The sequence below is a fragment of the Amblyomma maculatum genome, chromosome 11 (genome assembly GCF_055883805.1).
Source record: "Amblyomma maculatum isolate TAMU_Amacu chromosome 11, ASM5588380v1, whole genome shotgun sequence".
Lineage (NCBI taxonomy): Eukaryota > Metazoa > Arthropoda > Arachnida > Ixodida > Ixodidae > Amblyomma > Amblyomma maculatum.
This window is the reverse complement of record NC_139354.1, coordinates 46,004,413-46,028,183: the sequence shown is the minus strand read 5'-3', so window position 1 is coordinate 46,028,183 and position 23,771 is coordinate 46,004,413. Positions and strand designations below refer to the sequence as shown.

Sequence of the window (23,771 nt, the reverse complement as noted above, 5' to 3'; positions counted from 1 at the left end):
TCGCAGTGGCTGCACCGTAACCGTAGTTACGCATAAAGAAATAAAATCCCCATAAAGAAATGCGTAAGGCAAGGAGACACAATCCCCTCAGTACTATTCACAGCTTGCTTAGAGGAAGTATTCAGACATAAAATTCGAGCAGTTAGGGATAAGGCTTGATTGAGAATACCTCAATAATATGCTATTCGCTATGACATTGTCTTGCTAAGTAATGTAGGGGATTAATTGCAAAAAATTATTGATGACCTACACAGGAATATCAGAAATGCAGGCTTAAAAATAAATATGCAGAAGACAAAAGTAATGTTCAACAGTCTGGGAATGTTGGACAGCTTAGGGAAGGAACAGAAGTTCACAATAGGCAGCGAAACACTTAAGTCGAACACTTGAAGGACAGGTAGTAACCGCTGATACAGACCATGAGAGGGAAATAACTAGGAGAATAAAATTGGCATGGAGCGCATTTGGCAAGTATTGCCGATTATGGCTAGCAGCTTACCGGTGTCGCTCAAGAGGAAAGTATACAACAGTGGAATCTTACCTGTACTCACCTATTGGGCTGAAACGTGGAGGCCGATGAAAAGGATTTTGCGTAAGTTGAGGACAACGCAGTGTTCTTTGGAACAAAAAATGGTAGGTGTAACGTTAACATATAGGAAGCGTGTATAGCGAGTTAGGGAGATAATTCGAGTTAATGATATGCAGTGGAAATAAAAAAATACGGAAGGATAAACGGCATGTAGAGCAAAGAGAAGGTAAGCGATAGTCGCAAAGGGTAACAAAGTGAATTCCAAGGGATGGAGAGGGTAGCAGGGGGAGGTAGAAAGTTAGGTGGGTGGATGAGGCTAGAAAATCGCAGGGGTCAAGTAGATGCAGGCAGAATAGGACGGGGTTAGTTGAGCAATTGAGAGAGGCCTTCTACCTGCAGTGGGTATAATCTAGCTGATGATGATGACAAAATGGAGACAGCACTTCTTCAGAGCGCTGTATAGGCATGATTTCGTGATGCATAGTTTTACCATCCAGGAGAGTACAGGCGAACAAAGGCCGGTGGCGCCTACTGGCAAATTTTCTACACACATAAGTACTCTTACACTGTTCTTGTAAGCCACGAGGCTGCATTCAAAGGTTTACGTTTTCTCGCATTTGAAAGCCGCCAGTATATACATTGCAGCACGGAACTAATTTCAGTTTTTTCTTACTGCAGGCATGAGATCTGATTCCAGCATTGTTTACGTGGACGTGTACGCGATATGCGACCAGCGTCACACTGCACTCCTCGATTCTGATTCCCGCTTCGATTACGTGAAGAAGTTCATGGACAGAGTATGTGCGATAATGGCTCCCATGATGTATGCTGGAACAATAATCGCATTCGTAATATTTGACACGGGAATGCACTACACCAGAATCTGCTGTAAATATTAAAATATTTGATTCAGCAAGTATGCCAGAGTTTACATTGAAGTAAAATGATGAGACTAGTCCTTCCTAGTCGTCTCAAGCAGAATGGCTCTCAAAAAATTTAGTTCTGTATATAAGCCTTATTTACATTATACCGTTACAGTAGCTGTACAAAACCTGCTCTAGCCCCACTCGACCGATATTCATAGGAAAGCACTGCACCGAGATAGACATGCCGCTAAAACACGCCATATAAGCGTTTGAAGCGGAAAGCTTTGTATACCTCACTAGCAAAGCCTTGTATACCTCGCTAGCACTCGCTGAAAATGTGGACATGAAAGCCTGAAACTCGCAGAAAAAAATTATGTCATCACCCCGGTGACCAAGCGGCTGGACGCTGGTGCTGACTGCCTCAAGTATCCAGTCAGCCAGCAGCTGGGCGCATCGGAGGCACGACTGGCTGCCCAGGCTGGGGCAGTGGCAGTTCTAAGGCTCGATGTCTGTCGCCTAGCACCAATGGACCTGAAGAGAGCAGGTCAAGGGACTTTGGCCATCACTGCTGCTCCTGTCTCCGACCGAGAGGCCCTCTTTGGGAGGCAGATGGCCGAGAGAAGTAGGTTGAGCACCAGCGCAGCCTCTCGCATGCCGCGAAGGTGAAGGAGTTAAGACAAGAGCTGGATCAGTAGCTGAGCAAGGTGCAGCAGCAGCAGAAGAGCTTCAAGGCCTAGCAGAAGTTTGGTGAGGAACAGTCGGAATAGATCCAGCGTCATGTGGTCCAGCTGGAGGTGGAACTGGCCCAGGTAGGGATTCGGTGTCTGAACGGGTGCGTTTGTGAGAGGAGGAGCTGGAGCACTCCAACCTTTGAGCGCGAGCGGCAGGAGGTGGTAGCCCATCTGGCTTAGACCCGGGGGCAAGACCTTGGAGACTATGTGAGTGCGCCTGCGGCTACAGCTCGATTAAGAAGCCCACAAACTGGTTGCCCAACGCAGCGTCTCCGTGGGTAAAGGGAGTTGAGTGAGGAAGATGCAAATAGAGTTCAGGCAGAGTGGGCAGAGCATTGGCGTCACCTAATCGCCCTGCAGCGGCGTTGCGAGGAGGATGCCCACCTAGCCGAGTAGCTGAGCACCCGCTTGCCCGAGGCCGTTCAGACGCACAGTAGATAGGAGAGCACAAGTACCTTACAAGAAAACGCAGGCCGAGTAGGTAGAACGGCCGCTAGCCCAAGCTCATGGGGCTAATGTGGAGGAGCTGCGTCGCGAGTTATACGACGAAAAGACCAACCCCGAACTCCGCACAAAGAACAGAGAGATGAAAGAGGCAGTGCGGGCATCCGATAGAAAAGGCAAAGCCCTTGTCAAGTAGTTGTCAAGTAGTTGAGGAGACAATACCATGTATGCGTAGGGAATCCGGAGCCTGGAAGACCGATTGTTGGCCGCGTGTGACCGGAAGGAGTAGGATCTGATGGAGCGCTTTTTACCTGCAGCCAAGGTGGATGGTTGTCTAGCGCACTCAGAATGGCTGGTATGCTTTGAGCAGCAACTGCGATAATGGCTCTAGAAGCATCAAATGCAACATTGGCAAGGGCGACCACCTCGCACAGAAGAACCGTTCGTTCGCTTCGTTTGTGAAGCGCCTGCAGCAGCTCGCTGACACCAATATCCGGGTGCACAAAGTGGTGTTTACTGAGCGACGTATTGAACGAATCAAGGTGGCCAAGTTGAAGACTGGGATCACTGTTCGCTTTTCGTCGTGTTTGCGGGGAAGGTCTCATGCGGCGATATAGACCAGGCGCTACTGTATGTGCGGGACAGACATAACCGACTCTAAATGTACACAAGTCCAAGCTAGCGCCTGAGCGAAAAGATCCCAAGAAAAGTGGAATCGACGGAAAAACCAGTGGGTGAGTTAGTGGGTAGTGGCTGAACGGTCATATGGATGGATAAATATGAGTGGGTGGATGAATGTATAGGTGGATTAATGGATCGATGGAGCGCGTTCACGCAGGCACAGCCCCAGCAGTTGTCGTAGAGCCACCAGGAATTTCATAGCACCCTTTCTATTGAAAGAGGATCCCGTACGCAACCCAAATGGATCGTCCTGGTGAGTGGAGCAGGGAATGAGAGATTTACGATCGCTGTTCAGAACCACGCTACACGACACGGTGTTCCCGTTCGTGTCATCTTATTACTCACGCTGTAACAGGCTTATTGTAACCGTTCATCAAAATAAGCATAATAATTACCTACTTCGCCTTGGCAGAAGCATTCAAACCAAATGCAACAATTAAAGAAAAGTGAATTAGTGCTAACTGCTAGCGTTTCCCCGGTACAAGTCGCAATAAAATAATATTCCTACTGTCTTGTACGCGCAAAATAAATGACAGTACATTGCTTGTCAATATATTTTCAATTTTCTTTCTCAGGTGTCTGCTATAATGGAACAGTTGGATCCTAAAGTTTCCGTAGTTCTTCGAGGAGTTGAAAGCAGCATAAGCGTGAGTGAAATTTTGCCAAGACGTTCGATAAGGCTTTTCAGAACCATATTTTTTTCAGGGGCAAGAAAGATATCTTAGCGTCACGGAAGACGACAAGCTCGTCACTGATGATACACTGCTGAATTTGATAACATATACTTCAAGCGATACGCTTCATGATGCTATCATCCTCCTATCAGCGTAAGAACATCACATTTTATTCGCGTCCTAAAAGGTTAAAGGAGCCCAGAACACACTTAGCTCGCCTTAGAAAGCCAGCCGAAATACGAAAAAGAGAGAGGGATAAGCAGACAGGACCTAGGTATAATAATCTGGTGCCCGATTCCTCAGATATCCATAAGGCAAGGTTCTCTGACTTTCTAGGCCTTCCTGTGAGCCTTTCTTGCTGTAACAGGTTCACCAAAAGTGTGTTCAGTAGGATTTGAAATTTATCGTGTTTGCTTTGGCCAGCATACCAATGTATTTGTAACCACAAAATGTAACTGATATGAACTGATACTTAAGACTTGAAAATGTACGTGTTATTCAGAACTGAGAACTACTACTACCACGTGGACGATAGCATGCAGAAGGTATCTGCGTTACCTGTGCAGTAAAGAAGGCCCTTAAGCTCTGCCTCCCCTCCCGCTGATTTTAGTCACTTCATCTGGTTAAGAGAATGAGAAGCGCTGCCAGCGGTCGACCGCCCTGCAAAATGAGGCGTGGCGCGGTCCGCCTCATGTCTGCAGTATGTAGACGGACCGACCGTCAAATTGATGTATTTCAAACGTGCTCTGTAGCACGCATCTTTTGGCGCCTAGTGACCCGCATGTTCCAAGTGCGAATGCGGCGGCAGGGTTGCCGCAGAGATATTTTTATTGAACTGATAACGTGCAGTAGAGCATATCTCTTATGGAAACGGAGATAACTGTTATTTTTGCGGGGGCGCCCGCAGAATGCCTTGTGTCCTCTACTGCACCGTTTAAGAGTCATAAAAACTACCCACTTGAACGAGGAACTAGTTGCACTTGGGGAAGAAGCTTTTATTCTATACTGGTCCTCAAGGTTCATGCTAGCTAATGATGGAAGTGTGACAATTCCCACCCTTTCCCACTAGGATGGTTGGCGAGTGCTTGTACATTTTCTTTTCCTTGAGGTGTCATAGTACGGCAATGCCGACAAGAATAAAACGTGCGATCATGAACAATATACTAACCATATAATGATAATGTGATATGCAATACCTTAATATGTGCATGCATATTACCACTGCCTACGATGGCTTTGAAACCATCTGTCCAGCCTGAGTGCCAGAAGATACAAGTGCCTTTGTTCTTATGTAGATGAATTCGAAACAATATTCTCAAACATCTCACGAGGTCTTCCGGGCCTACAGCATGTGCGCGACAGATAACACGCCTTTCTATTACTGTTATCCAATTATTTTATACTATTAAGATGACAGCGTGAAAGATAAACTATTGCGGGGAGAAAGCAGGCCTGCACCACATGGTGTGGACCTGCCCACACAAACATCCAGAGGACCCAAATGCAGTGCCAACAATTGAGGGGTGGGAGGCTGCCCTATCCAGCTCTGGACTAGAGGACCAACGGGCCCTCGTGACACTCGCGCGGATAGCAGTGGCAGCCGCTCGAGTCCCAGACTAGGGATCCCCCCTACACATCCCCCTCCCTTATCTCTACTCAATCAAATTTTATGGCCACTCACTTTCCTGTAAAGAAATTAATAATAAAATCATTAGTAGGTTATGTAAAATGAAAAATAAGGGGGATGGTAATTAATAAGAAATGATAAAAATAGTAGTCCACGATAATTAATAGGAATAGAATAAAATGAAAATAAAATTAACAAGAAAAATGAGTAAAATAACATCTTGCATAGCCACACCGCGTAATTGATATGACACGTTATACCACGTCAGGATGGCGACTGAGTCGCGTCCTTCTACTGTCTCGGTCGAAGAAGCGCGCCTTGTCCGGTGGTCAAATTGGAACGGGAGAAAAGATGCCGTAAACGTGAACATGTTGCCTAATGTGTGTATATCCTAGAACGTAACCAAATCGGTACTTAGAGCAAAACACAAAGCTAAACCGAATTAATCCGTGGTTTCGCACGTCTAATTCGGTATAACCCTAGTGGAAACGCTGAATATTTGGTCTTTACTCACATCTCCATCAAACCATTTACTCAGGCCTGTGGCAGTAATATTATTAATATTGTTAGAGTATTTGCGGTGTACCAAAGTGAATTCTAAATTACAGAAATAATGAGATGAGAAAACATTATTGCTGACTACTCTCCCCTCACTCCTCTCCATGTCAACTCAACCCCCTACGTTTTTTTTTTACTTTAGGAGAGACATGATTAAAATGAAAAGTGGAAAAAACAATGGAGCGAAAAAAGGTACTGCTACAGAATATTTGCTATGCATGTCATGGATTTATGTTTTTTCTCTGAATGAGAACTTGCAGCATAACAGTGGTAACTGTGATGGTCCACTTGCATACGGCCACCCCGTCCCGATGAGCGCATCAGAAGGCAATGTGCATCAAAAATAAAATATAATTATTGTAAAAGGCCTGCAGTGCCTCAGAAGCATATGTCGCACAAAATGGTGCTGCTTTCAGATGGCACTGGAAGGTCTAACCGAAATTGTTTTCTATAAGTGTTTTGAAATAAAAGAGCATTAAAATGCTTGTATGTTAATTTGGGAAAGTTTGTCTGCTCATTATCATATTATTGCCTTGTAAGATGAAAGAGGCAAGCTGCTATGATTAAATTGAATGCTAACTTGATTTCATCCGCCAGTAATTCAGCGAAATCGATCGTCCTGTATAGAATGCCCACACTGAAAGCTCATCTTTTCTAGGCGTCAAGCTGGACCGTCCCACGCACAAAATTTTCTGCCTTTCCTGCCTCGGGAGTACCATGCCGCGGTCCTGTGAACGGAAGATGTGAAATAAATGTGTAAACGGATGTGACATCATGTCTTATGTCACGTCATACTCAGGGGAAAATATCCCTAGATCTTGGGACACGTTCCTGGATCTATGGATAAATTTCTTTTGATTTGAAGACACATTAAACCTAGAGACAAACAAGAAGACATAGGGACAGTTTTGTGTTCAGGTAGCCATCCCGCGAATGTCTTTTACACGAGCCAAAATAGAGAAGTAATGAAAATGACATCACGCGGGCTGAAAAAAACTGGAGCTGCGTCGCTGTCTTAGTCGCAGACACAAATGATTTGGAGCTCAGCTATGCTAAACAGTAAGACTACAGTCATCTGGAATTCTAGGTCACAGTAGTCGCAGAAGATCGGCGAAAGCCACAGTCTCGAAACACCAAGAGAGCCAAGCATGCCGTATATATGCGTGCACAACATCAAGCGCAAACGAGAGGCCCAGCCAGAGCGCCGTACGCCACAGTCTCCAACAGGAGAGCCAAGCAAACCACGTATATACATAGCTCCCGCCTTACTGCACGTAAGGGTACATAAGAGCACTCCGGGAATTTTATTTTAGATGCGTGAATATTTACTAACTCTTGCTTTTATGGCCGTAGAAAACTGAACACTTATTATTCTTTTCTGATGTTACCAACAGGAGCAGCTCTTCTAGGAGGAATGTGCGCACGAGAGAAGGTTGCTATTGTGAAGGACGATGGCAAGTTCTCAGGAGTCAACACAGCAGTCCATGAATTTGGGCACTTGTAAGTACCTTCCAGCATTGGATGCATACTGGTGAAGCTATCGCTCATCAACGCTCCTTTCGATTTGTTCTTTTTTCTTTAGACCCTGCACGTTTATGCACTTTCTACAACATTTCTTTGCCAAGGCTCAGTAAATTCAATAATCTGTCGCTGTTCCTACGAATGCCTATTTTGTCCACAACAGTTCAAGTGTCAAGGGCGTATGAAAATTTTGAAATCCTACGTAATTTGCTATTTCTGCCTCTCAATTTCTATTTTAGGTTGGTGGTGCAAAAGACTTGAAATGATATATTTGGCCGTAAGCATTTCTCAGTATAAAGACATAGGTAAGGTAGCGTTGGGATCATAGCCGCTTTGGATGCATATATACAAAAATTACGGGTTACACTCAAGTTCCGCCTTTAAGGTTGTGACGCATAGCATAGGCTGCCGCTCGACATATAAATACCCGTTTCGACCAGGGAGTACGAACGTGTCTGCGTGGTCGATGCGTAGCGTGCTTGGCTCGCTTTCCAAGAGCCTTGAAAGGTTGATTGTAATTCCAGTTTCCCGCCACAATTGAGCAACCTAATTCGAAGGCTCCTTCCAACTTTCTGGTATATGTGGGCTTATTACGTCGCACAAATATTAGAAGAAACCGCGTTCGGCCAAGTCAGATCCCCGCTACTACCTGCTGTTTCCAAGTTCGTGATTTTGGGCTCACAACACTGACAAGGGAATTTCTCGGGAAACAGGTCTGCAATGCTATGGCGTTAAAATAACCGTAATATCGGCCCACCGAGCTACTATTGTTTGAAGTCTTTCCGGTCACATATTTTCTTAATGACGAAGAATTATTTTTTTCTGAGAATCAATTTCCTGCGAACAACAATTTCGCAGTGTTGGTCAATCTTATCAGTCATCCACTGGTTGTCTAGAAACGATAGAAAGAAACAATCCTGCCTTTCGATTGCATGAATCGCGTTGGAGTATATGTTTTGCCGCTTAAAATATTTTGTTTCGAAGCCGGGGCCTGGTATGTCTTCTTGAGCTATGCAAATTGATTGTGCAGTAAGGTGCACATTATCTACAAGGAGCCCTAATGATCAGACTAGTAATGAGTAAGAGGAAGTCGATAACGTTTGATGTTTTTTCATAAAAGTAAACTCAACGTTTTTATTTCAAAAGCAGTCAACACCGTAAACGTACCTAGATTTCAATTGCCTAATCCAAATTGTTCGAAAAAATAAAATTTGACAGTTCCTAGGACGCGACAGTGTTCGTGGTTGAATTCACGTGCCGCCGGATCCTCGTTGTCGTGCAGGCACATTTATAATCCCGTAACCTTTAATTCGTTAACTGGTGTTTTAGTACGTCCCACATAGTACCATACAGTCGTTAGCGGCCACATTGTATGCAAGGCCACCCGACATAGATAAAAAGCAATGCATTAACCAAGCGTGCTATATGAACGTGTCAGTGCGACATACGGGAGCAACGCATCCGACTCAGTATCCAAGGCAGCACACTCGAGGACCGGCTCACCCTCCGTACATGTGCTGCCCATCAGAACATACCACGTGATCTCGAGATGTCGAAAAAACCCGCCTTCCAATATAGGTCCGGCGAAGTCATCTGTCGCATGACAGAGGAATGCTCATGACTTTTTGCACACAAAGCCGACAGCTATTCCGCCGAGGCAGAGTTTCCCGCGGAACGTATTAGCGATGCCGCAATAAACAATCAGAGGAGCCTTTAAGCTCTGCTTTTATGGGCATAACGTGATAGCGTTAATGGCTACTGTCTGGGTCTTCGCTTGCGAATTCTTGTTCGCGTATAAGTGGTTTGTTGCTATACCTTAGTAACTAATCCTTTAAAATCTGCACCGACATTTCACACACCATCATTCGCATGCAGTTGTAACCTACCATGGCATTTGCAAGAGCACCTGACTTAGATGTAAAGACGAGACGATGGTCTAGATGAAGCGTGTCTGAATCAGAACTGACGGTTCGAGTTGCATTCTACCCTAACATGTCATAGAATCTGCTCGAGTTGGCAGCTCCTGCCAGCTTGTTGTCATTTGGTGATATGGTGTTGCGCAACGCGCTGATCAGTTAATGCCTCGTTATGTAATCTGCGAACTATAAAATGTCGGACGCATGGTCGGGATTTCTCCTTCATAATGCTGACTAAATATTCGCCGACGTAGAAGACATGCTTGTCACAATATTCTTCGCCCAGAAAAGGACGTTGAACTGTGAGTTATTCACTGGAAGTGTTTTGAGGCCTGCGCTACCGCTCCTGGGGCGCAGCCGGTCTCGACGGAAACGCTCAGGCCATGGCAGTGGCAAAGTTCGCTCGAGACCTCTTTGTGTCATAAGGGCGCGGTCTTCTTTCTTTGCCGCCGCCTCTGCTGTTTGGTCTCGCCTTTCTGAAAAGTAAGGCAAAATGGCGGACGACATCGAATGCACGGTACCGAAAACGTTTACCTGGCGTTTGGGACTTCATAACAGCAAATTTATGATCAAAGTTGGTGGCTTACAGCATATCAGAGCTGAATTCGTGGAAGAAGTCACGACACATTAATAGCGCACTTTCAACACTCGGGTAGATAAACCTTATCGCAAAATACCGAAACTTCAGACTGAAATACTGTTTGCTATTTTTTAATAACTACTATCTTCGTTTCGGGACACGGAAATTTTATTCTGCAGTTTTTCTTACCATGTAGCGCCAATACATTTACGCAGGATGAATTCCTCTCACGATGGTCAAGGAAGCTCCACAAAGTGCCCTGAAAGTGGAAACTACCTGATGAGCCGCTATGGTCACAGTTCTCGAAGCACAACCTTTTCGGAATGCAGTAAACAAGCTATTGCGGAATTCATAAGGTAAGCTTATAGCACTCTTTTCGACCCCATTTCAAGACACTCTCGTTTTACTTCGAGCATCAAATGCGAGCCGCGAACTTGAATGTTTACCTTCTCGGAGAAAATGGCAGCGCATTAAATTTAGATCCTTAAAAAAAGAAAATTAAAAACATAATTTGCAAAAAGTTTGCTGAAGAGAAATCTTCATATTGAAAGCTTAGTGAACGACTGAGACTCTGTGGCGGTCTTCAGTTTGTATGGTTGATGTTGCTAATCACTATTTTTCTGGCTCAATAGTTTGTGGTGATAAAAAATGTTGGCATTATAGCTTAGTTTGTGCTACGAAGCTCAGAAGACTGTGGAACAAGCTGTCACTAAAACTTAAATGTAACATAATTTACATAAGCCGCACAAAATCACAAGCAAATCGCCTTAAGCGACCTATTTGATAATATTTTGTCATGCGCAGAATGATCACTTACTGCATCGAGGAGCCTAGCGCAGTCTTCACCGTGTGGGTCATTTGTATTTTTCTCGTTTTATCTGTTTCATGAGTCCGTAAAGGCTCATGATGCACTACCTAACATAATGATGTATGAGAGAAAACAGTTCAGGGCGCTGTATCCATGGGCACTAAGGTTCGCTCTTATAACCCATGCAGGAGTCCTGCTGCCTTCTGTTTACGGCCAGACAAGGAGAATGTTCCGCCCCCTATTTCGGGAAGTGAATAAAGTGAAGTATAATAGCCCTTTGTGGCATTTCTGTTTCGCTCTCTACTTCATTTGACCTTCATATTCCTTGGGATCATCTTCCATAGATTCAATTGGGGGTCTTTTAATGGTATGAAGTACAACTGGATTTTTTTCTGAAGAGGTTTAATAAACATTACTTTATGCTGAACAAAAAAGGTGCAGGTTATTGTATTTACCAGTGGTAAGGCAAATGGGGGCCTGTTAATTCATAAAAATGTAGATTAACAGCCCTTCAGACTAATGTTTTAATGTCGCAGTCGGAATAGATATGCCTCTCTTCGGAAATACAGGTACTGTAGACTCCATAACATCATCTGTGAGTGCAATGGGCCAGAATTAATTTATTATACCACTGTTCGAGAGAAGTGCATATGAACGCGAGGTATGCAACAAGAATGTTTTGGCTAAAATGAATTCTTGAATTCTTCGGATCTTATCTCGTGATCTTTGAGTTACCATTCCTGGAAACGACATGCAACTTTTTATAGTAATCTAATGCCTTTGAAATATTCGCAACACATTTGACATCAATGTTTCTGTCGACCGAAAAATTAAAACTTTTTTCTTAAATATCTACGTCAGTGCATTTCAAGACTTCCTCAGGCACCCAGATGCTCTTCTAGATACATCTCTTAACGCCTTAGAATATTTCATGGTTTAAAGATGCAGATTCACAAAATGATTGATACTCAGACATCTCGAACCAGCATCATTCTACATGTGCCACTGCAGTGCAGCCTGACCTGCCTTTTTAAGATACAGCAAGAAATTTTGGAAAGTGCTGCAGATATAGCATTCTCTTTTTGTCGGTCGTTTTATTTTGCGCAGTGATACTTTCAACATAATGCGCACATTGGAGAGAAAGAGAAATTATAAAAAGCTTTACGGCAATGATAAATTCTCATCTGCTGCTTCAGTTCATCGCTAGTTCGCACTGAAGTCAGAACGAAGGTGGCGCTGCCTACAGAATGTCCAGCAGAAATGATGGGCTTATAACTCTTTCTTATTTTCAAGCCTTCCCAAAATACTCTTTATATCACAGATGACGTCTTCAAAAGTAGAAAAAATATTTCGATGGCAAAACGATACTTATAGTAAGAAGACTAATTCCTTTTACGCGGCACAAGACGAGGGCGAGAGAAGCGGCTTTGCAACATACGCACATTTCAGTCAAAAATGAGACAGGCTTTAAAAAGTTTGTGCCCCTGTGACCGATCTGTCCAAAATGGTCGCTATTGTTTATATGCCCATAATAATGATGGTAATTAGGTTTCGCGATGTATAATGTAATTTATCATCGTTAATTTCAGATGTAGGGAGCATTTAGCTGCGCCTGGTGCAAATAGCATGAGGTACCGCAAGAAGCTACCAGTCGATGTAACAGAAGCTTGCGCTGCTGACACGTTCTTATCTAGTTCAAAACACTTTTAACATGCTGAACCTGCGAAATAAAGTCGGAGCAGCACTATGCATAGGACGTCTTGCTGTTCTTTACGTAACACCGGTCTAAAATACTCACCTTGACATATTGAGCACATTGACTACAACGTTCAGAGATTGAAACAATATTGCAGCGAGAAACAATCTCTTTCAAAGTTGCTCCTCAATAATATGCTTAGACTGACGTAAGTGTTATCACTCGCAAGACCAAACGAAACATCGGAACTGGATGCTTTTCACACGGTCTGAAACCACTTCTGATATAAAAGTTTGGAGGTCATAACATTAGGTGTCCCGCTCAGACGCAATGTGGATTTACAGTCTCGCAACTGTGCCTCGCTTTTGAATAGGACTTTGTTGTCATAAATTAGAATGAATAGCTCCTTTGAATAGCGCTGTTTTGTGATAGGGTGAGGTGTTATAGATTCCAGCCACACCTTCCTACTGGAACCTGGAGAGTAGCTCTGGGCACCATAACGCAGAAGAAAGTGCAACTGGCTTGAGAGCCTTCTTAACAACTGATAAAGCTTCACTGGCGGTAGTTCACACCCTCAATTTTAAATTTCTCAACCAACAATGTTTTGTGTCGGCACAAAGGAGTGATGTCCTACGTCATTTCTCAAAGATATGCGAAGTTCTAAACCTCCAAGGTTTAAGTGTTTCGCCTACGTTCCCCTATTGTACACGCATCGGACCTCACTTAAGCATGCGAACAGTTTTCTTCACTGAACTGAGCAGGCAACGGCAATGTGTTGGTAGCAAGCCGAAGAAAATGTGGGAATTTTAATCTGATTATGTTCTTATTGAGGCTACACTCAAACTAGTTAAACTACTTTAGCACATCTACCTTCCCGTCCGGTTTACTCTGGATGCTCTAAATATTTGTACTTGTCATGTCGTTGATTCATTACGAGAGCTAAATAAACTCTGGAGGATTTTCGACTGCATATAATGCATTGTTTAGGAATATGAATGTGAAGAGAAAAAAAATGTAAAATCGGCCACAGAGCCTAATTGTGCCCTAATAATTTGTTTCTCTCTTGGCGACTGAGGTGATTGCTGACGAAGAATATAATGACAAAACACAGGACACTGTAAATCGCCTACGTGACGTCCGTCCAACCCTATATTTGATTTCTTGTGGTGTGAGAAAGAGGCGTGGGTCTCATCGCACACAATCACTGTGAGAAAAGAACTGAAGATCGCAATTGCTTGAAGCCTGAATCGCTCCTTCTTCTCTTGACCCTGTTCGTCTTGAAAAGGTGCAGCAAGCGGCTTGTATATGGTAGACAGGAGATTCTTTCCGCACTGAAAGGAACTAGCATCTACTTTGTATTGTATTTTTCAAAGCAGGTATTATCCACCTGCACGTCTGTGGCAGTAATGCGCAGGACCGCGTAATCCTTAACATCAAAGGTCCTGGAAGGCTGGATTCTTATTCTCACCCTCCTATATTCTCAAACTGGCAGCTCCTGCCAGATGGGTCATGTCACGTGACTCTTATGTAAACCAGCGCTACGATCAATCAGTTCCCGGCCATGCCAGCCACAAAATATTATCTACCAAAGTAATGCACGCGATCCTTCTGTCAGGACTCCACTCCAACGCCACATTTTATTGCGAAAGCAATACTACGCCAGGTCTAACCACTCGTCGCGTGATTCGTGGCCCGTGGACCCCCCCCGCTCCTCGAGGATGAGAAGACGACGGAGAAGAAAACGAAGAAGAAGACGACGATGACGACGATGACGACGGCGAAGAAGACAATGGAGAAGACGAAGAAGAAGGCGAAGAAGAAGAAGAACGCTCGGTCACTGCATCTAATGCTTTCGTTCCATATTTGGTTCAGCAGCGTTGAACCCTTTTCGATTTTCTTTCATCAGCAGGACTTCAACGCTGTGGTGTTAGAAATTATCAAAAGCAAAAAGGCAGCAGCGAGTCTTGGGAAGCAAAATAGCGCACTTCAAAACACAGACACAGGAAGGGAACAACACAGCGCTGTGTTGTCGTTCCCTTCCTGTGTCTGTGTTTTGAAGTGCGCTATTTTGCTTTCCAAGATGATTTACCAACTAGCCCGTTCTTCCGCCCTTGCAGCAGCGAGTCCTCAGAGATTGATTAATGGATACCCATCGTGCGACTCAAATCGATGACCGGACTATACCACGTAGCTACAAGGATAGCTGTATACTTTCTAGCACTATCAGAAAGGTTTCCAAAGCTCGCGAAGATCTTAGTAGCATCTGCGGGGTGATATATGCCTTCCAGTGGTTCGGTGAGATTGTTGATATAGTTTTCTAGATGCTCGGGTGCTTCTGCGATAATGCTTTTATCGAAGAAGTGCTTCGAGGGGGCCGCCACATTTTTTACTTCGCGTCACGTGCTGTTTTCGGTATTGCGAGCGGAAGGGGGCGATCTCGAACAGTCAAAACCACAAGCCCCAAATGATCATGTTTCTATCATAGTTTTGCACCGTGTTCGATAGGGGCACCATCCTGGTCGACCGAGGACATGCTTACCTATCGTAGTGTTCCAAGTAACTTTAGAAACGTAGTATCCTATCGCTGGGTTTCCTTTCAAACACTCAGCCGAAGAAGCTAACCAGCCGTTCTTTTCAAATAAATTTGCAGTTCATTGGTATTTTTTCGAAGGTTCCTCAGCGCAGAGCACTAGCCGTATCATACAGAGTGTGGGATGATTTTCACTGGTATAGCTTACTTGAACTTTTGAGTGCCTGCTTGAGATACTGTTTCCGATATGAACCTAAGATCCCAAAACATGACGAAACACTGCTTGAAGCGAAACACTAAAATACCTTAAATATAGATGTAGAAAAGCAAGTTTTCGTAAACTGCTTATGTTGGAGCAAACAGTGGGTGTTGCTTATTCCTGGATCTAGGGCACTCGAGGTTTAACATTTTCCCTCAACCTTGGGTGCACACGTGCCAGAATACAAACACCCTTTCATTGAATGCACTAAAGAAAAGGTGGCTGCCAATGTTCTTTATGAACAATTTATTCATGTGAATCTTTATCGAGGGCTCGGAAATTGTCTTTAAGTTTCAGCACAGACTACTATATATAGTGCTCCAGTGAAAATTGATAAATCCCGAAGAACAAGTTTTCGTAAAATTTGTTGGCAAGTGATATTGCAGGGAAGTGACTAGGTTGAAAATGTCGTATGCCGTTCTTTTCAAACAAGGGCTTCAATATGGCGTCTCTCATAGCGTGACTCATTTTGGAATGTTAACCCTTATAAGTCAAAACAAACATGATAGTCTAACATGGGATGGACGTGCTAATCGCCAAGAATACTGGTATATCTGAAAACGTGGACGTTTAATGCCGTGGCTTATCGCGATACACCACAATTAGTCATAATCGATGTGGACGTCAAAAAACATACTAATATATCTTCTCACTAAGAGCTTCAGATAGAAGTTGCCAAACTGTGTTCTTCAAAGACCTTGAGGCTTTTCATGAGATGCCGCTCCCAGTTAGACACAAGGTAACGTTTAAAGCCCACAGATCTGTCAAGTTTTTAGTGAGCAAGCGCTGGCAGTCTTTATTTGGAGAAAATGTTCATACAGAAATATACGCGAAATATAAATAGAGGGCGAGTATTTTTACATTGAACCGATGTAGAAAGACAGCGTTTTTAGAGTAAATATAGAGTGGACAAAATCTCTGAATACTATCGAGATCCCCATCGCACAACAGCGAAGACTTGCAGAGGTCCAAAAGTGGGGAGATATAGCTGAGTTCATTGACATCATCCATACATTTCTGTCTCGGGCTTTAGGTCTTCGCTTGTTTGGACCAGGATAACCGTGAATGTAATACCCGAGCCAGCCATCTGCGTAAAATCATGCGTGCGTACATAGCCCAACGTGAGTTCACTGATAAATTTGCCCTCTGATGCCAAAAACAATAAAGTGTAAATTTATCGGGAATCTATTAAGGAGAGCGATGTAGGGATGTAGCACCAATATGTAAAAGGCTCCTAAAATTTGACGTGAATTTAGTACGTACCATGACAAGAAGTGGTCGGTCCAGGCGACAGAAACCTGCGCCACTAAGATACATATCTTCTGGGTTGATAACATCATGAAGGTAATGAACCTGAGAAGTGGGGCAGAAGAGCATTATTTTGATGTCACCTTGTTGTATATTTCATTCATTACTCAGAAAGGCCATGCTAACCTGCCGTGTGTAACTGTCCGATGAATCAAGCATGGTTAATGTTTTGGCGGCATCCTTCAATTTCTGTGCCTAAAATAGACCAGAAAATGCGAAATGATAGCAGACGAAGAAGCTCCGTTTCACACGCTGTGAACGGTAATCACATTTTCGTACTTCTTTAAATAAGTCAGAACAGAAGTGCAGGTTTCTCTCAAACATGGCATGTAAGAGTTTATAAGATCTGTGGTGACAGCCTTAGCAATTCAGCTGGTTCCCAATATCAAGGAAGTTCCTTGTAGACGTGCCAGGTGAGGTATTCAGGACAGCGTACTAGAGGTGTCACGCTGACCAGGCCCATTTTCAGCCGCTGGTGACCGTAGCATCTTCAATTGTTTAAACTGCGCTCATTTTCTAATCGATATTAATTACGTCTCGCCTGCACAGGAAGCCATATCGCACAAAAGGCTCCGTCAGATGTTTTAGATAATTTAAGCACCTATTTATGTAAGCGAGGTGCCTACACCCCCCCCCCTCCTCCCCAAAGCAGCGACATGTGAGCTTAAACAAAAAATGCTGAGACAAACACCCTTTTTGTGATCTAAGATGCAGCGGCGGGCCAATGTGATCTAAGATGCAGCGGCGAGCCAATGAAAATATCTGAGACGGGGTTGCAGTATATATCATAATATTTGCGCAAGTTACGCCTAAATAAACTTTAAACGACTAAAGTATCGAATTTTTGTCGCGAGCTTTCGCATTAAGATGAACATGAGGTGCAGTTTTCGTTATAAACATTTGCCATGTTTTCTTCTTATATGTTTTCAAACCTCTGCCACGCTTTCAACCGCGTTCTGTATACGTTTCTGTTTTCGGAAATACGAAACGGCAGAACAGAAACTATTCGCACAAATGCAGTTACGAAACTGTATGTGTCTTCCTCACCTGGCTTCTAAGGTGGTCGGTAACGAGCACCATATCTACAAAGGACAGCGTGCAGTAGATTGCGTAGGTAACGCCAGCCCAAGCCTGTACTTGACTTGGCGTGATGTGAAAAGAACTGTACAGGGCATTGCAGAGCATCACCACGAGACAGGCAGAGGTGGTCACAATGGCCGGAGCCCATATTTCGTTCACTGCCGCCTTCAGTCTTTTAATCTTGCATACATTCAGACGAATTGCTTCAATGCCACTAAGGCTTCTCCTCTCAGCATTAGCAGGGAACGCCACTTCTGTTCTCTTGTATTCCTCAAAACGCTCCACTTCCAGCTGCACGTAGTGCGCCAGAACCTCGCTCAACCGTGTCAACGCTACATACATGAAAGACTCGTAGATTGCAAACGAGAAGCAGCTGCATATTGCCAGAGATTTCAGAACGGGGTGCCATTCTACTCGACTCGAAGAGAAGCTGCTGAAATGCACGACCAGCACACTACACAACGTAGTTAGTAGGCTAGCTAGCGCAGCCAGTTTCAAAAGCATGTTAAACCAGGAGCGACTGCGGACCAGTTTTTGATATGGAAGAATGTAACTATTCGACCTCTCGAAAGCTACAGCATCACTCAAAAATTTCAAGAGCTTCTGGCACCCACCGGCCAAGCATAGAAAGTTCACAGACGTCTTTATGGCAGCGGCGCAGTGGGATATGACACCCAATGACTCGGTGAACTTGCAGATCGAATTTTTGCGACACTCGGATGCTTCAAAGATAATGCTTCCTTCAAAGAACACGAGCATCGACAGCCAAGCTGCGGAGTACAGCGTGTAGAAGCTCTTCCATGGGGCCGTCGCCTTGTCCAGGGACTTGTCGCTGAGGTTTTTTATGAATAGGCAGCCGAAGAAGCGACCCAGTCTGGCGTACCAAATAAAACTCTGAACGATGAGCGACCCCTGTGCTGGTTCTTTATTGCAGTACTCCTGACGGTCCACATTGGGAGACGGAGCATTTTCGCTGGTGTGCTTAGTGTTCAGTTTGATGCCACAGCCTTAAATGGAGTTTTAAGACTAAGTTTGTACAAACATACGGAATGTATGGCAAGTTCTCATAAACGTCATTTGTTTCTAACAAAAATGATTTTATTCTCATCATAGAGCACCAAAGGCCATCTGCGTATAACTCAAGGGTTCGTCGTGTCTAGTATGGGCACCCCTTCACTTAGAAAAACGTTTTTATCAAACACGTGAAGGAGTGGCAACTATAATTTTATATCTTACTTTTTACGACTCCACTCAGGTGTGACGAAAAAACATCCAGTGTGCACCGGCTATCCAAAAAGTCAATGTTGGCAGCGACACATTCTGTCTTCAAATTGCTGGCAGGGAGTAACGAATGCAAATTATCAGGTTAGAACATTGAACATTCTTCTTTTTTCATGAGCGAGTTTGCTCTTTCCTCGTTTATCCCGCAGCCATAACTAAAACATTTTTCCTCCATGTATACATACTGGGTCACATCGCCAACTTATATTAATCGGCTTCCTTCCCACTAGTACAGCAGGGATTCCCGGGAACGCATTCTTCCAATACAGTGTTACAGAAGGTAGGCTGAACACCCATTATCACATACAAACAACTGAAACAAATTAAGCGTCGCCTCATGTACTTTTGTGGACAGGATATTTTGGGACCAATCATTCATCTGACATACTTCTCAAGCTCCACTCGCCAGGTTGGCATCCTTTGCCTTCTGGCGCATCAGTCATGCCTCACAATTTTATATCAACACCGCCCATGGGTTAAAGTATTAGAGCTTCAAACTGTGCGCCCTAACCTCTGGGTCTTGTTTGTGGTTATTTCTCGCTTGCCTTCAATAGCCTGAGCGCCATTGGGGCGTAACAGTGAATCTACAGTATTCTGAGCGCAGTACAGGTGAACTATATTGCGGATCACGCTGGTAAGCTTGAACTGCACTCTCAAGCTGGCAGGACTTACATTTACTCAAGTGAACGTGATTGCTAAATTCACCAAGCTTGATGGCAACTAGAATATGCGTCAGTACTTTCCCATCAGGCCAGAGACCAATAAAGCATGCGGTCGGTGCGGAAAAGACTGAATGAGATTTTCTGATGTCCTATCAGGTGACGAGGCTAATGAAGTACTTTTACTTACGTTTCAAGAACTCCATCGGGATATAATATCCTTCATTCGAGGAACGCTTGTGACTAAAAGAATAACCTCAGGCAACTGAAACAATGAGGTGGGCGAACAGACTTCGCGTAATCTACCCGAGATTTTCGGGCTGCACTTTCGATTGTACGAATTTAAGTGAGCATCGACAGGTAGGCTGCTCTGCATGGAAATCAGTTTCACTTCATCTTCGAGCCGATTACCCAATAGGGAGGCAGGGGCTCACCATCTCACGCGATCCTTTGCCTCAATTTCCTCTTAGCCATTGGCCATTGCTATCGCTGCATCACATTTCCCAACTCGTGCGAACATAATTGCGTGTCTGATATGTATCAGTTGTTCTCTTGCACGCAACCGTCTAATGTCCTACTGCATTATGGATAAACAGATCTGTTTTACTTTGCTTTACCCGACTGCAGGGACTGCCATTATAAATGCATCGCAGCGGCTTGAGTGAAATCATTTGTAGAGTTCATTTTGTACTCGGTGGCAGTTGCTAATGCTCACAGTATTACTACAGTATAGAAAAAAGATCTTCCGCAATGTACGAGCTCACAGATGAAATTGATCGCGTGTCACTAAAATATCACAATTTTCAATGGGACGTGATTTGTGCCGAATATCAAATGTCCTCTTTTCATATAGAATACGTCAATAAAAAAATGAGCTCAGTTAAAACGGGTCAACAACAGTTCGACGTGTGTACAAAAACAAGTGGCTGGTGCGGAAATAAGGGCAATCTACACAAAGCAGTTGTAAACAGACACACGCTATGGTAAATTCTAAGAAGGTCGCAAATATATGTTTGAAGTGTAAAGCGAACAAAGAGAACAGCTGGCAGTGATATGTATATCTAGATAGAAATAGCTTTAGGAAAAAGAGATGCAAACAATGAGCGAGCTATTGCTTTGGCTACTTTGTAGCACTCTACATGGTGGAGAACCCACAATTTTTCATCTGCGCCCATGAAGTGTGCCTGTTCGCGCATATAAATGTTTTCTTCTAGTTTCTTAGGATTTCTGGTTCATTACTATTGGCTGATAATCGCCTTCGTCGGCTGTACAACTCCCAAGAACATTTGACTGACATGAACTCGTAAAAACATTCTTTTTTTTGCTTGATTCAATTTAGCTGGAACGACGTTTAGGGCATTCCAATTTCGCTTAACACGGCCAGAGCGTTATCGAAAGTAGGAACTAGTAGCTGGATGAACAGGGTTATGATCCAGTTGAACCTTTCCAAATGGTGCTAAATGATCAATGTCCAAGGCAAAGGTTTCAGGCCATTTTCTAAAGGATCTCCTCGCCTCGCCGGGTATACCCCTACAAGCAGGCCTGGCCGGGAACACGATTACAAATAATAATATTCAAATTAGAACCGATACGGCGTTCCACATAAGTCTATGTTGAATTTAAACAAAATTATTAAACTTGAAGCTTTCCCTCGCAGTGTATACAGTTTTGCATATGGGATTTGATTAGATTGATTTATTTTTAATTAAAGAAACTTCATGCCATCGGCACAGTATCGTGTACTTCGTTTAACATTCCAAAGCGACATCAGCTATGAAGTACGCCGTAGCGGATAGCTTTTTGACTTTTAACCCCCAAGGTATCTTCAACGTGCCCTGACATCGCACTGCACACGGGCGGCTTACTTTTCGTCTTCATCAAATTGTAGCTGCCGCTACCGTGATTGAACCCGCTTCCATGGAGTCAGCAGTCAAACACTCTAATCGCTAGAACCCTCGGCGAAGTATCCATTTCGGCTCAATTTAATAGAAGATTAGGTTGTTACACTTAGAGGCAAAAATAGCGAAAACTAATGACAAGAGGTTGTGAAATCTTGTCTACTTCATAGTGTCGAACTTGTACATGTTGTAATTTGCGTTTTATCAGAAAGAATGTATAGGTGCTGCATTAGGGGCGTGAATTGTCATCAGCTCAATGGGGCTCGAACGCGGCAACAGCTGTTCCTTTAAATGTGACTACTCGGCCGCTAAAATTCAGTAACCAGTTAGCATTAAGGTCCCCGCATCACATAAAGTGCAGCGTCAGAGTAGTTGCCCGTCAGCTGAAAAATCTGAAGGATCGACAGGGTCATAACGTTCCACCGACAGACCGTAAACGGGAGTTTGAAATGCCCACAACGCTCAAATTAAGCGTGACATCATGCGTTAAATGAAGGTAATTGAAACATCACACGTAATACTATTAAACGTCGCCGCACGTCATCAATGATTTAACTTTGTAGGGAACTTGAACTTGTTTAATCAAACAGTTAAATAATAAGCGCGATTTGAGCCTACGACCATTTTGTGGTGACCCAGACACGATACTGACTAGGCCACGCACAGCATGCTTGTTCGGTTTAGAAACAAGCTGGGGTTTTATGTTATCTTAGGACTGTATGCTAATGACTATGTGTGTAATAACAAAAAACCCGTTCTCTGACTTTGTCAATATGCGAGTAGCAAAGTGCATGTTGGGATTCCTATTATCGTCTTTGGTACAAATGGATAGCGGCGTCGGCGTGCGACGGTACCGAAACCCTTAAGATGTGATGTACGCCGCTGCGCCAACGGATCAAATTTGAAGTATGAATTACCCGCAGTATTTCATTCATTACTGCTGAGGCTACTCCCGAGTGCCACATATTTATGTAGCTTCAGCGTTCTGCGTTGTGATGCAAACTTTGCACTCGAACTACGCGCCTTCGTTGTCACCTGATGCAGAGCGCCACAAACAGTGACCTTAAGAGTCCACTTATATTTTCGTACCCACCCGTAGTATAATGCACATATTAAGGTTTTACTGACTATGCTCTTCCACTTACATGATAAAGACGTCATGTGTAATGTGAATGAATTTAAGGGGAAAAGCATTCCCGAACCTAGCATTTCGTAACCAGCCAATTTTTGCAATATGACTGTGCGTGCTTAGTTTTCCCTCTCGCTGTTTTCTTTCCCGCTGGCCGCTTCCCGCGCTATTGATGAGGCGTTTTTTCTTCTCACACTGCCCGGCCCCTTAACTTGCTAAGGACTGCCTGATGTGCGATTTGGTTCTCAGCTCGTAACTCAGTGAACCCCGCGTGGACAAAAATACTGTAGCATGCATCTCGTGGCCTTGCAGCGCTGCATCACACAAAATTTTGCCATTAATTATGTAATTTATTTATATAACAAAAATAGAGTCGATGGACTAAAGGGTCAGCGGGTATACCGACGCAGCTTCTGCGCTACCGTCGCAGTTGCAGTTCATAACAAGGACCTCGAAAAGTAAAAGTACTCCAGAAAATGCATAAACGGAGCCAACAAGTACGCTTAGCGGCAGCGGCTTGAAATTACCGCGCTCCATAAATAATTCTGTAATCAATGTAATCGGCGTGATGAGGTGAATTACATCTATTAGGTGAAGCCTGTGGTTTCTTCCAGCCAGAGCTGTCGCACAACTTCGCACACGACACGATGCTGGTTTTCACTTGTCACTTTCAAAATGTCTGCTACCGATCCAGGGCTGTTTCCTGCGTCTGCTCCACTAACTGCTCTAGCTTCTTTTTCTTCCGGTAAAAAAAAAAAAAAAGTTGGCCGTATCTTATGTACCTCGTGAACGGAGCAATATTTTTCTGTGCTTCCCTCAAGGCAGTGAAGGCTCGTTTCTAACTAATTTCTGAGCTGGACTGCTCGGCTTGGAAAAGCTACGGGGATAAGTGAACGACAGGGTTAAACTTACATGCCTAGGTGGTGCTTAATAAGGAGGGGTATAATAAGCGAACCGTTGTGATAATGTCGTGATGGACTGAAAAAAGTAAGGAAA

General features: G+C 44.0%; 1 protein-coding gene across 1 annotated transcript; it reads left to right on the top strand.

The window, feature by feature from the left end:
- The first annotated feature begins 1,209 nt into the window (after positions 1–1,209).
- Positions 1,210–11,210, top strand: LOC146173720 (venom metalloproteinase antarease-like TpachMP_B). Its single transcript, XM_084584223.1, has 7 exons — positions 1,210–1,326; positions 3,827–3,898; positions 3,957–4,078; positions 6,253–6,302; positions 7,505–7,610; positions 10,343–10,483; positions 11,124–11,210. Exons 1-7 carry the CDS (start codon positions 1,210–1,212, stop codon positions 11,191–11,193), a joined length of 678 nt encoding a protein of 225 aa, XP_084440349.1. The 3' UTR covers positions 11,194–11,210.
- Positions 11,211–23,771: the final 12,561 nt, after the last annotated feature.